At 47.0% G+C, this 12,799-nt stretch overlaps 1 protein-coding gene across 1 annotated transcript in view; it reads right to left on the reverse strand.

The window, feature by feature from the left end:
- Window positions 1–12,799, reverse strand: part of P3H2 (prolyl 3-hydroxylase 2) — a 136,140-nt gene that overhangs the window by 21,848 nt on the left and 101,493 nt on the right. Inside the window, exons 7-12 of the mRNA XM_075571036.1 lie at window positions 12,299–12,339; window positions 11,158–11,252; window positions 9,154–9,281; window positions 7,770–7,865; window positions 7,368–7,518; window positions 6,851–6,968 (exon numbers count right to left, since the gene is read on the reverse strand). Coding sequence (XP_075427151.1) covers window positions 6,851–6,968; window positions 7,368–7,518; window positions 7,770–7,865; window positions 9,154–9,281; window positions 11,158–11,252; window positions 12,299–12,339 — 629 coding nt within the window. The remainder of the gene's footprint in view (window positions 1–6,850; window positions 6,969–7,367; window positions 7,519–7,769; window positions 7,866–9,153; window positions 9,282–11,157; window positions 11,253–12,298; window positions 12,340–12,799) is intronic.

The raw sequence follows: 12,799 nt of genomic DNA on the forward strand, positions 1-12,799 counted from the left end.
AGCATAGAGTGGGGGTACCTGTAATCTCTGTAATGCCCCATACCTGTAGTATAGAGTGGGGGTACCTGTAATCTCTGTAATGCCCCATACCTGTAGTATAGAGTGGGGGTACCTGTAATCTCTCTGTAATGCCCCATTCCTGTAGTATAGAGTGGGGGTACCTGTAGTCTCTCAGTAATGCCCCATTCCTGTAGTATAGAGTGGGGGTACCTGTAGTCTCTGTGATGCCCCATTCCTGTAGTATAGAGTGGGGGTATCTGTAGTCTCTCTGTAATGGCCCATTCCTGTAGTATAGAGTGGGGGTACCTGTAATCTCTGTAATGCCCCATTCCTGTAGTATAGAGTGGGGGTACCTGTAGTCTCTCTGTAATGCCCCATTCCTGTAGCATAGAGTGGGGGTACCTGTAATCTCTATAATGCCCCATACCTGTAGTATAGAGTGGGGGTACCTGTAATCTCTCTGTAATGCCCCATTCCTGTAGTATAGAGTGGGGGTACCTGTAGTCTCTGTAATGCCCCATTCCTGTAGTATAGAGTGGGGGTACCTGTAGTCTCTGTAATGCCCCATTCCTGTAGTATAGAGTGGGGGTACCTGTAGTATAGAGTGGGGGTACCTGTAGTATAGAGTGGGGGTACCTGTAGTCTCTGTAATGCCCCATTCCTGTAGTATAGAGTGGGGGTACCTGTAGTCTCTCTGTAATGCCCCATTCCTGTAGTATAAAGTGGGGGTACCTGTAATCTCTCTGTAATGCCCCATTCCTGTAGTATAGAGTGGGGGTACCTGTAGTCTCTGTAATGCCCCATTCCTGTAGCATAGAGTGGGGGTACCTGTAGTCTCTGTAATGCCCCATTCCTGTAGCATAGAGTGGGGGTACCTGTAGTATAGAGTGGGGGTACCTGTAGTATAGAGTGGGGGTACCTGTAGTCTCTGTAATGCCCCATTCCTGTAGTATAGAGTGGGGGTACCTGTAGTATAGAGTGGGCGTACCTGTAGTCTCTCTGTAATGCCCTATTCCTGTAGTATAGAGTGGGGGTACCTGTAGTCTCTCTGTAATGCCCCATTCCTGTAGTATAGAGTGGGGGTACCTGTAGTATAGAGTGGGGGTACCTGTAGTCTCTCTGTAATGGCCCATTCCTGTAGTATAGAATGCGGGTACCTGTAGTCTCTGTAATGCCCCATTCCTGTAGTATAGAGTGGGGGTACCTGTAACCTCTGTAATGGCCCATTCCTGTAGTATAGAGTGGGGGTACCTGTAGTCTCTGTAATGCCCCATTCCTGTAGTATAGAGTGGGGGTACCTGTAGTCTCTGTAATGCCCCATTCCTGTAGTATAGAGTGGGGGTACCTGTAATCTCTGTAATGCCCCATTCCTGTAGTATAGAGTGGGGTACCTGTAGTATAGAGTGGGGTACCTGTAGTCTCTCAGTAATGCCCCATTCCTGTAGTATAGAGTGGGGGTACTTGTAGTCTCTCTGTAATGCCCCATTCCTGTAGTATAGAGTGGGGTACCTGTAGTATAGAGTGGGGTACCTGTAATCTCTCAGTAATGCCCCATTCCTGTAGTATAGAGTGGGGGTACCTGTAGTCTCTCTGTAATGCCCCATTCCTGTAGTATAGAGTGGGGGTACCTGTAATCTCTGTAATGCCCCATTCATGTAGTATAGAGTGGGGGTACCTGTAATCTCTCTGTAATGCCCCATTCCTGTAGTATAGAGTGGGGGTACCTGTAGTCTCTCAGTAATGCCCCATTCCTGTAGTATAGAGTGGGGGTACCTGTAGTCTCTGTGATGCCCCATTCCTGTAGTATAGAGTGGGGGTACCTGTAGTATAGAGTGGGGGTACCTGTAATCTCTGTAATGCCCCATTCCTGTAGTATAGAGTGGGGGTACCTGTAATCTCTGTAATGCCCCATTCCTGTAGTATAGAGTGGGGGTACCTGTAGTATAGAGTGGGGGTACCTGTAATCTCTGTAATGCCCCATTCCTGTAGTATAGAGTGGGGGTACCTGTAGTATAGAGTGGGGGTACCTGTAGTCTCTGTAATGCCCCATTCCTGTAGTATAGAGTGGGGGTACCTGTAGTCTCTGTAATGCCCCATTCCTGTAGTATAGAGTGGGGGTACCTGTAGTCTCTGTAATGCCCCATTCCTGTAGTATAGAGTGGGGGTACCTGTAGTCTCTGTAATGCCCCATTCCTGTAGTATAGAGTGGGGGTACCTGTAGTATAGAGTGGGGGTACCTGTAGTCTCTGTAATGCCCCATTCCTGTAGTATAGAGTGGGGGTACCTGTAGTATAGAGTGGGGGTACCTGTAGTCTCTGTAATGCCCCATTCCTGTTGTATAGAGTGGGGGTACCTGTAGTATAGAGTGGGGGTACCTGTAGTATAGAGTGGGGGTACCTGTAGTCTCTGTAATGCCCCATTCCTGTAGTATAGAGTGGGGGTACCTGTAATCTCTGTAATGCCCCATTCCTGTAGTATAGAGTGGGGTACCTGTAGTATAGAGTGGGGGTACTTGTAGTCTCACTGTAATGCCCCATTCCTGTAGTATAGAGTGGGGGTACTTGTAGTCTCTCTGTAATGCCCCATTCCTGTAGTATAGAGTTTGGGTACCTGTAGTATAGAGTGGGGGTACCTGTAGTCTCTCAGTAATGCCCCATTCCTGTAGTATAGAGTGGGGGTACCTGTAGTCTCTCTGTAATGCCCCATTCCTGTAGTATAGAGTGGGGGTACCTGTAATCTCTGTAATGCCCCATTCCTGTAGTATAGAGTGGGGGTACCTGTAACCTCTGTAATGGCCCATTCCTGTAGTATAGAGTGGGGGTACCTGTAATCTCTGTAATGCCCCATTACTATAGTATAGAGTGGGGGTACCTGTAGTCTCTCTGTAATGCCCCATTCCTGTAGCATAGAGTGGGGGTACCTGTAATCTCTGTAATGCCCCATACCTGTAGTATAGAGTGGGGGTACCTGTAACCTCTGTAATGGCCCATTCCTGTAGTATAGAGTGGGGGTACCTGTAATCTCTGTAATGCCCCATTCCTATAGTATAGAGTGGGGGTACCTGTAGTCTCTCTGTAATGCCCCATTCCTGTAGCATAGAGTGGGGGTACCTGTAATCTCTGTAATGCCCCATACCTGTAGTATAGAGTGGGGGTACCTGTAATCTCTGTAATGCCCCATACCTGTAGTATAGAGTGGGGGTACCTGTAATCTCTCTGTAATGCCCCATTCCTGTAGTATAGAGTGGGGGTACCTGTAGTCTCTCAGTAATGCCCCATTCCTGTAGTATAGAGTGGGGGTACCTGTAGTCTGTGTGATGCCCCATTCCTGTAGTATAGAGTGGGGGTACCTGTAGTCTCTCAGTAATGCCCCATTCCTGTAGTATAGAGTGGGGGTACCTGTAGTCTCTGTGATGCCCCATTCCTGTAGTATAGAGTGGGGGTATCTGTAATCTCTCTGTAATGCCCCATTCCTGTAGTATAGAGTGGGGGTACCTGTAGTCTCTCAGTAATGCCCCATTCCTGTAGTATAGAGTGGGGGTACCTGTAATCTCTGTAATGCCCCATTCCTGTAGTATAGAGTGGGGGTACCTGTAGTCTCTCTGTAATGCCCCATTCCTGTAGCATAGAGTGGGGGTACCTGTAATCTCTGTAATGCCCCATACCTGTAGTATAGAGTGGGGGTACCTGTAATCTCTGTAATGCCCCATTCCTGTTGTATAGAGTGGGGGTACCTGTAGTCTCTGTAATGCCCCATTCCTGTAGTATAGAGTGGGGGTACCTGTAGTCTCTGTAATGCCCCATTCCTGTAGTATAGAGTGGGGGTACCTGTAGTCTCTGTAATGCCCCATTCCTGTAGTATAGAGTGGGGGTACCTGTAGTCTCTGTAATGCCCCATTCCTGTAGTATAGAGTGGGGGTACCTGTAGTATAGAGTGGGGGTACCTGTAGTCTCTGTAATGCCCCATTCCTGTAGTATAGAGTGGGGGTACCTGTAGTATAGAGTGGGGGTACCTGTAGTCTCTGTAATGCCCCATTCCTGTTGTATAGAGTGGGGGTACCTGTAGTATAGAGTGGGGGTACCTGTAGTATAGAGTGGGGGTACCTGTAGTCTCTGTAATGCCCCATTCCTGTAGTATAGAGTGGGGGTACCTGTAATCTCTGTAATGCCCCATTCCTGTAGTATAGAGTGGGGTACCTGTAGTATAGAGTGGGGGTACTTGTAGTCTCTCTGTAATGCCCCATTCCTGTAGTATAGAGTGGGGGTACTTGTAGTCTCTCTGTAATGCCCCATTCCTGTAGTATAGAGTGGGGGTACCTGTAGTATAGAGTGGGGGTACCTGTAGTCTCTCAGTAATGCCCCATTCCTGTAGTATAGAGTGGGGGTACCTGTAGTCTCTCTGTAATGCCCCATTCCTGTAGTATAGAGTGGGGGTACCTGTAATCTCTGTAATGCCCCATACCTGTAGTATAGAGTGGGGTACCTGTAATCTCTCTGTAATGCCCCATTCCTGTAGTATAGAGTGGGGGTACCTGTAACCTCTGTAATGGCCCATTCCTGTAGTATAGAGTGGGGGTACCTGTAATCTCTGTAATGCCCCATTCCTATAGTATTGAGTGGGGGTACCTGTAGTCTCTCTGTAATGCCCCATTCCTGTAGCATAGAGTGGGGGTACCTGTAATCTCTGTAATGCCCCATACCTGTAGTATAGAGTGGGGGTACCTGTAATCTCTGTAATGCCCCATACCTGTAGTATAGAGTGGGGGTACCTGTAATCTCTCTGTAATGCCCCATTCCTGTAGTATAGAGTGGGGGTACCTGTAGTCTCTGTGATGCCCCATTCCTGTAGTATAGAGTGGGGGTATCTGTAGTCTCTCTGTAATGGCCCATTCCTGTAGTATAGAGTGGGGGTACCTGTAATCTCTGTAATGCCCCATTCCTATAGTATAGAGTGGGGGTACCTGTAGTCTCTCTGTAATGCCCCATTCCTGTAGTATAGAGTGGGGGTACCTGTAGTCTCTGTGATGCCCCATTCCTGTAGTATAGAGTGGGGGTATCTGTAGTCTCTCTGTAATGGCCCATTCCTGTAGTATAGAGTGGGGGTACCTGTAATCTCTGTAATGCCCCATTCCTATAGTATAGAGTGGGGGTACCTGTAGTCTCTCTGTAATGCCCCATTCCTGTAGCATAGAGTGGGGGTACCTGTAATCTCTGTAATGCCCCATACCTGTAGTATAGAGTGGGGGTACCTGTAACCTCTGTAATGGCCCATTCCTGTAGTATAGAGTGGGGGTACCTGTAATCTCTGTAATGCCCCATTCCTGTAGTATAGAGTGGGGGTACCTGTAATCTCTGTAATGCCCCATTCCTATAGTATAGAGTGGGGGTACCTGTAGTCTCTCTGTAATGCCCCATTCCTGTAGCATAGAGTGGGGGTACCTGTAATCTCTGTAATGCCCCATACCTGTAGTATAGAGTGGGGGTACCTGTAATCTCTGTAATGCCCCATACCTGTAGTATAGAGTGGGGGTACCTGTAATCTCTCTGTAATGCCCCATTCCTGTAGTATAGAGTGGGGGTACCTGTAGTCTCTCAGTAATGCCCCATTCCTGTAGTATAGAGTGGGGGTACCTGTAGTCTCTGTGATGCCCCATTCCTGTAGTATAGAGTGGGGGTATCTGTAGTCTCTCTGTAATGGCCCATTCCTGTAGTATAGAGTGGGGGTACCTGTAATCTCTGTAATGCCCCATTCCTGTAGTATAGAGTGGGGGTACCTGTAGTCTCTCTGTAATGCCCCATTCCTGTAGCATAGAGTGGGGGTACCTGTAATCTCTGTAATGCCCCATACCTGTAGTATAGAGTGGGGGTACCTGTAATCTCTGTAATGCCCCATTCCTGTTGTATAGAGTGGGGGTACCTGTAGTCTCTGTAATGCCCCATTCCTGTAGTATAGAGTGGGGGTACCTGTAGTCTCTCTGTAATGCCCCATTCCTGTAGTATAGAGTGGGGGTACCTGTAATCTCTGTAATGCCCCATTCCTGTAGTATAGAGTGGGGGTACTTGTAGTCTCTCTGTAATGCCCCATTCCTGTAGTATAGAGTGGGGGTACTTGTAGTCTCTCTGTAATGCCCCATTCCTGTAGTATAGAGTGGGGGTACCTGTAGTATAGAGTGGGGGTACCTGTAGTCTCTCAGTAATGCCCCATTCCTGTAGTATAGAGTGGGGGTACCTGTAATCTCTGTAATTCCCCATTCCTGTAGTATAGAGTGGGGGTACCTGTAGTATAGAGTGGGGTACCTGTACTATAGGATGGGGGTACCTGTAGTATAGAGTGGGGGTACCTGTAATCTCTGTAATGGCCCATTCCTGTAGTATAGAGTGGGGGTAGCTGTAGTATAGAGTGGGGGTAGCTGTAGTATAGAGTGGGGGTACCTGTAGTATAGAGTGGGGGTACCTGTAGTATAGACTGGGGGTGCCTGTAGTATAGAGTGGGGGTACCTGTAATCTCTGTAATTCCCCATTCCTGTAGTATAGAGTGGGGGTACCTGTAGTATAGAGTGGGGTACCTGTACTATAGGATGGGGGTACCTGTAGTATAGAGTGGGGGTACCTGTAATCTCTGTAATGGCCCATTCCTGTAGTGTAGTATACTGTAGTATAGAGTGGGGGTACCTGTAATCTCTGTAATGGCCCATTCCTGTAGTATAGAGTGGGGGTAGCTGTAGTATAGAGTGGGGGTACCTGTAGTATAGAGTGGGGGTACCTGTAGTATAGAGTGGGGGTACCTGTAGTATAGACTGGGGGTGCCTGTAGTATAGAGTGGGGGTACCTGTAGTATAAAGTGGGGGTACCTGTAGTCTCTGTATGTATATGCAGGTGATTCCTTCCAACATTCATTGGCCTCAGGATCCAGCAAACAGTTATCGGCGTGAATCGGATGACTCAGATCATTCCTATTATCCTGCTGGCCTGTAGCAAAGGCAGAGGACACAGTGACCTCACTACTTTCCCAGCATGCATTGCAACATAGTTATTCACATCTTTATTTTTTGGGTAAAATATTAAGTGGACATTTGGTTTTGTTTTATTCAAAATTCTCTTTACTTTTCCCTCATCCTGATCACATATTACACGGTTAAAAGTATTTTTCAATTACAGGTCAATTTATTCCCAGTTATTTGCGGTTCTTCTGTTCGTAGTTAGGTTTCCATAACAATAAACTATGAAACAAATGGTACACAGCTGACTGCTTTCATTTCAATGCAAATGGAAGGTATCCCTTATCCCAAAGCCCTGCTCTGCGGGCCCCTCAGCCACCAAAGGGTTAACCCAGTATGGCAGTATTGAGGACACAGAGGTAACCCTTACCCTGCAGTGCTGTGCGGCAAACCAGGTGCGTGTAGGAGAAATAAAGGGTGGAATTCAGCATGAAGTAGGACTGTACAATCCTCCGCGCCTTCTCACTGACATCGTAAAACAGACGCGCGCTCTTCAGGGGCACGCGCCCTTCATTTCCAAACTTCCAAAGAGAGCCAAACAAAAATGGATTATTTACATTGATTTCTTACTTTTCATGTGCTGGTCACAGTGCAATTCCCCTGTGTTGTCAGCAGAGGGCGCTCCAGAAGGACCGTTACTTTGTAACATCACAGGTTCCCTGGTTTGTATACTCAATGCAATGGATATATAGCCAGCCATTTTTAGCACACAAGCAGCACAGAGGCATTGGACTGACCCATCATTGCTTCTATACACACTTACATACCGTACCTTTAACGCCTTCAGTACTGTGGCCCCTTCAAACTTCTCATTTGGGGTGTGAGGTGAGGTCTTCCCTCTGTACCCATCTCCTGCCAGCGTTATGGTCTGAAAAACCCAGATAGTGTTCAGGGGAAGTTCAGTTTCACAGCGTGTAGTAAGCGTGTAATGAGCGTGTAGTGAGCGTGTGGTGAGCGTGTGCAGAGTATGTACTGAGCGTGAACTGAGCGTGTACTGAGCGTGTGCTGAGCGTGTGCTGAGCGTGTGCTGAGCGTGTGCTGAGCATCAGCGAACTCCTCAGGTCAGCACGGGGCAAGGTGTGAGCGCAGTGACGTTTCTTCACATAGCGCTGGTACGGTATTTGAATGATTACTTTATGTGATTTCTTAGGCTGCGGTCCCAGTCATGACTGTGATACGCGCGCCCGGCGCGGGGGGGGGGGGGGGGCGGCGCGTGCACAGCGCTAAACGCGATCTGTGGTCTCCAGGAGAGAGGGAGCTTGCGACGGGAGGGGGCGCAGTTGGGGATTTGCGGGGGCGTGGCCATCACGTCACGCGGCTGCTTCGCCCTCATTGAGTTTAAAAAACCTTGCAGTACTGCGCGGCTGCACCTTCAGCGTGAAGGTTACTACTGGGCCCTTCCCCATTGAGGGGCGGTGCTTACACGCACAGCGCACGCCGAGGTGTGCGCTGTAGCAATGACTGGGACCGCAGCCTTAAGGCGTGGCTCATGCTAACCGTAGAGAGAAAGAGCTGGTTTGCTGATGACCAGCAACGGAAAGACATGAGGGGTGAATAAAAGTAACCACAAAAGTAGCACTTTTGACAGCTAAAGAATGCAGTGGGGAGCTTGATCCCCAGGTGATAATAAAAAGGAGCCCGTGTGTAGGTGGTCTTATCCTTATAGATCTGGCACATAGTTTGGATTACACAGACACTGGCACCGCACAAAGTTCTTCTTCAACAATATCCAGCACCCCGATATTCCCTACATCACACAGCAAAGACAAGCAGAACTTCCCTCGCACTACAACGGGCAAGTTTCAGCCCAATTCCATTTGTGCCTCATAAAGTCCTAAAGATCTTTTAAAAAATGGACTTAACAAGAAACAGGCAACCCGTATATTCTGAAAACAAACTGAGCAGCAATCACATGTCTACTCTCTGGATTCTTCTCCCCCCTTCCAGGAATCCCGAAGGTGAGGCCCCTTGTATCAGAAAAAGTTCCTCTGCCAATAACACGGCTAATTAAGACTGATCTATTCGTTTATTGAAACACTGTTTCTAGGCCTGGATATTTCTCAGGAAGACCGTGTCCTGTAGGAGTGGTCCTCGGGAGTAATGAATCCGATAAAAAGAACGGCGTCAGAATCGTTTTTGGAACTTTCTAAACTTACGTTGGCGACTCTCTGCAGCTGTGTACATTCCTCCTGTGATATAACGTTGTCCAGCTGGACTCTCTGAGTGCCATTGAGATGTTCAGAGTTATACACAAGCTTCACATCATTATAGAGAAGAGGGCCTCCTGCAATAAAGCACATGGACAATGGGGACAGGATTGTAATACATTCTTAAAGCCGCCATCCTGCCTAAAATTAATATTTTTTTACACAGCACTGGAATTTGGGGGTTCTTCCAGAGATGAACGGCCTTATTTTCAGCTACGGGTACCACCCGGTTTCAGAAATATTTACCATTGTCGTTACTGGAGTTTAAACCGGGCACTTAAATAGCCATCAAATAAGAAGACATTGCAGTTTGCCATTGGCCCACGGGAGTAACGAGATTTGGAAGCTGTATTGAACTCCTGAAAGGGGAAGAACATGCCGGTATATACACAGGTAAGTACCTCATGGTCCAGGGGGTATCTGGTGCTGAAAAAAACCCTATTTCCAAAGCTGTTTTAATATATCTTAATGTTTATATAAATCAGACAATATACACAGTGCTTCACAACACCTGAATACAGACCGGCGTATAATACATCACAGGGCTGATACAGTACAACCAAGCTATAACCAGGCATAAACAAAAGGGGAATCTGGGGCGCTCCCTACCTTATATGGCGTATAGAAATATAACGCCTGTGGGCTAGTGTGAAACCAAGGGAAAAGAAAGAGTGTATACTAGCCCTTGTTGTATTTGTGCGGCTGGACCAAGGAGAAGATGAAGCCCGGGAGCTTCTTATAGCGGCAATAAAAGTGGTGTAGTGGTCAGCGCAAGGTGTTGAACTCAGAAAATAAAAGATAGTGAAATACACAAAATGAATACATGTATTAGATAGACATAGTTGGTCTTACGGTCCCCTTTGGCCTTTAGACCAACTATGTCTATCTAATACATGTATTAATTTTGTGTATTTCACAATCTTTTATTTCCTGAGTTCAACACCTTGCGCTGACCACTACACCACTTTTATAACCAGACATAGCAAGAAAATCTCAGGGAGCTAGTTAATATGAGGATGGAACGACTTTCCGTACCATGGAAAAGAAGTCAGAATTTCTCCAATATTACAGATAAAATTAGTCTTGGAACAATCTGAACCATCGCTAGGAGACGGAGGAACCGCGGGACCATCCGTGCCAATGCAGTTAGCATTTTAGATTTGCATTTTAGCTTTTTATTTAGATATAATACCAAGTATTGTATTGGAAACTGTACAAATAAGATATTACTTTATGGGGGTAAGACTGGGGCAAAAAGACAACACCAATTCTATTAAACAACAGAACAAATAGAATGCGATGGTAGTTCTGTGTTCGTTAAACCTAGTGATGTTTTTGGTCTGATTTTACAACAGGGGACTTAATAAATATAAAAGGATAAACATCCTTAATTCCCATCTACCTCTTAATTGTGATAATTAAATTGTTGTACTGGTTGCTTGAATTGGCTATGACCACTAGGTGGAGACAAAGTACAACTTGCTGCCTTAGGGATAACTCACTCTCCCAATCCCTATCTGCAGGGCTGGGAGGATACACCCCTTACCCACCTATCTCTGTGTAAGGCTTACACAGGGATAGGTGGGTAAGGGACGTATCGTCCCAGCCCTGCAGATAGGGACTGGGAGAGTGAGTTATCCGTTACACAGTGATAGGTGGGTAAGGGGTGTATCCTCCCAGCCCTGCAGAGAGGGACTGGGACAGTGAGTTATCCCATACAAAGGGATAGGATGTTTGTTTGGTTGCTTTCTCAAAGATGTATTATTTGAAGCTACGAGCTGAATAAAAGACATGGTTTATTTTCCCCAAATATGTCTCCCGGGTTGTACCTCTGCACTCGTCTCCCACACTCCCCATTACTCTTCCCTGCTTAGTATTCCCGCAAGCAAATACTCCATGTTAAGTTAATTAAGTCAAAGTTAATTACCCCATGATGCATTAGCAAACACTCACCCTCCCTTATCTCTCGGTCAATCTTCTGGACGGCCTTCTTCCCGGATAAAAGTCCTGTAACATCTGTCAGCTCGATCTGAGTCCCCAAGGGGAGCCTGTGCTCACCAGACAAGGAACAATGTCACGTTACCAAACAAGATCTATCTGGCTATTTACTCCATGTGCAAATAAAGGCCATTTTCAGATGTACGGCTTAGGTTTAATACTATGTTACAAAGACCACCAATCGCCAAGTCACCAATCATACAGTTATAGTTGGGGAGGTGCGGTTACACTAGGCACAGTTATAGTTGGGGGGAGGTGCGGTTACACTAGGCACAGTTATAGTTGGGGGGAGGTGCGGTTACACTAGGCACAGTTATAGTTGGGGGGAGGTGCGGTTACACTAGGCACAGCTATAGTTGGGGGGAGGTGCGGTTACACTAGGTACAGTTATAGTTGGGGGGAGGTGCGGTTACACTAGGCACAGATAGTTGGGGGGAGGTACGGTTACACTAGGTACAGTTATAGTTGGGGGGAGGTGTGGTTACACTAGGCACAGATAGTTGGGGGGAGGTACGGTTACACTAGGTACAGTTATAGTTGGGGGGGGGGGTACGGTTACACTAGGTACAGTTATACTTAACTACTCAGAGAGAACAGGACACAGGTATCTAATCTAATGTTGACATATTTGGACTTGAAACAAGGAAAATATGTTTGGCCAAGGAATAGCTGTTTGTTCCCTAAATTGTGTTGTCTTGTACACTTGCCATGAAGAATGACTGAAGATAATTCCATTTTGTCATAATAAATAATAGAAATAATGATGTCAAAAATCATTGCAAAGCTTGAGTGGACAGATGCCCAGAGCAGTAATGCAGTAAGATAATGACACAAAGGAGAATGTGCTCGTGTATTTCCCCATTACATTCAGATCATTGCAAAGACCTCTCTGTGGACAGGAACGATGAGAACTAGTGATGTAGGGATTCAGTGGCACTGCCACATTTCTTGGGTACTAAGAAGGAATACTTTGCAAAGCCATTGTCTCACCCATCAACTCAATCATTACCGCTCCAAGCCCAATTATCTCATTCATTTCCAAGCCTAAACTGAAATGCATTGCCGTGATCTGGCACCTTAGGGGTTAACTACATACCTATGTTCATCTTGCCGATCGCCACTGGTCACCCAGAAATCCTATAACAAGGTAATAACACTCAATGACTCCATACTTTCTGCTCCACAGATAATGCATTGCTTCTATTTTTCATACAGTTAATCCCAAATAATGAATGCAGAATAAGTTGAATTCCAGCCCCAATGGCCCGTTCTCCCCCAGACTCAATGGCCCGTTCTCCCCCAGACTCAATGGCCCGTTCTCCCCGAGACTCAATGGACCATTCTCCCCCAGACTCAATGGCCCGTTCTCCCCCAGACTCAATGGCCCGTTCTCCCCCAGACTCAATGGCCCGTTCTCCCCCAGACTCAATGGACCATTCTCCCCCAGACTCAATGGCCCGTTCTCCCCCAGACTCAATGGCCCGTTCTCCCCCAGACTCAATGGCCCGTTCTCCCCAGATTCAATGGCTCGTTCTCCCCAGACTCAATGGCCCGTTCTCCCCAGATTCAATGGCTCGTTCTCCCCAGACTCAATGGC

The sequence above is a fragment of the Ascaphus truei genome, chromosome 14 (genome assembly GCF_040206685.1).
Source record: "Ascaphus truei isolate aAscTru1 chromosome 14, aAscTru1.hap1, whole genome shotgun sequence".
In the NCBI taxonomy this organism is placed as follows: domain Eukaryota; kingdom Metazoa; phylum Chordata; class Amphibia; order Anura; family Ascaphidae; genus Ascaphus; species Ascaphus truei.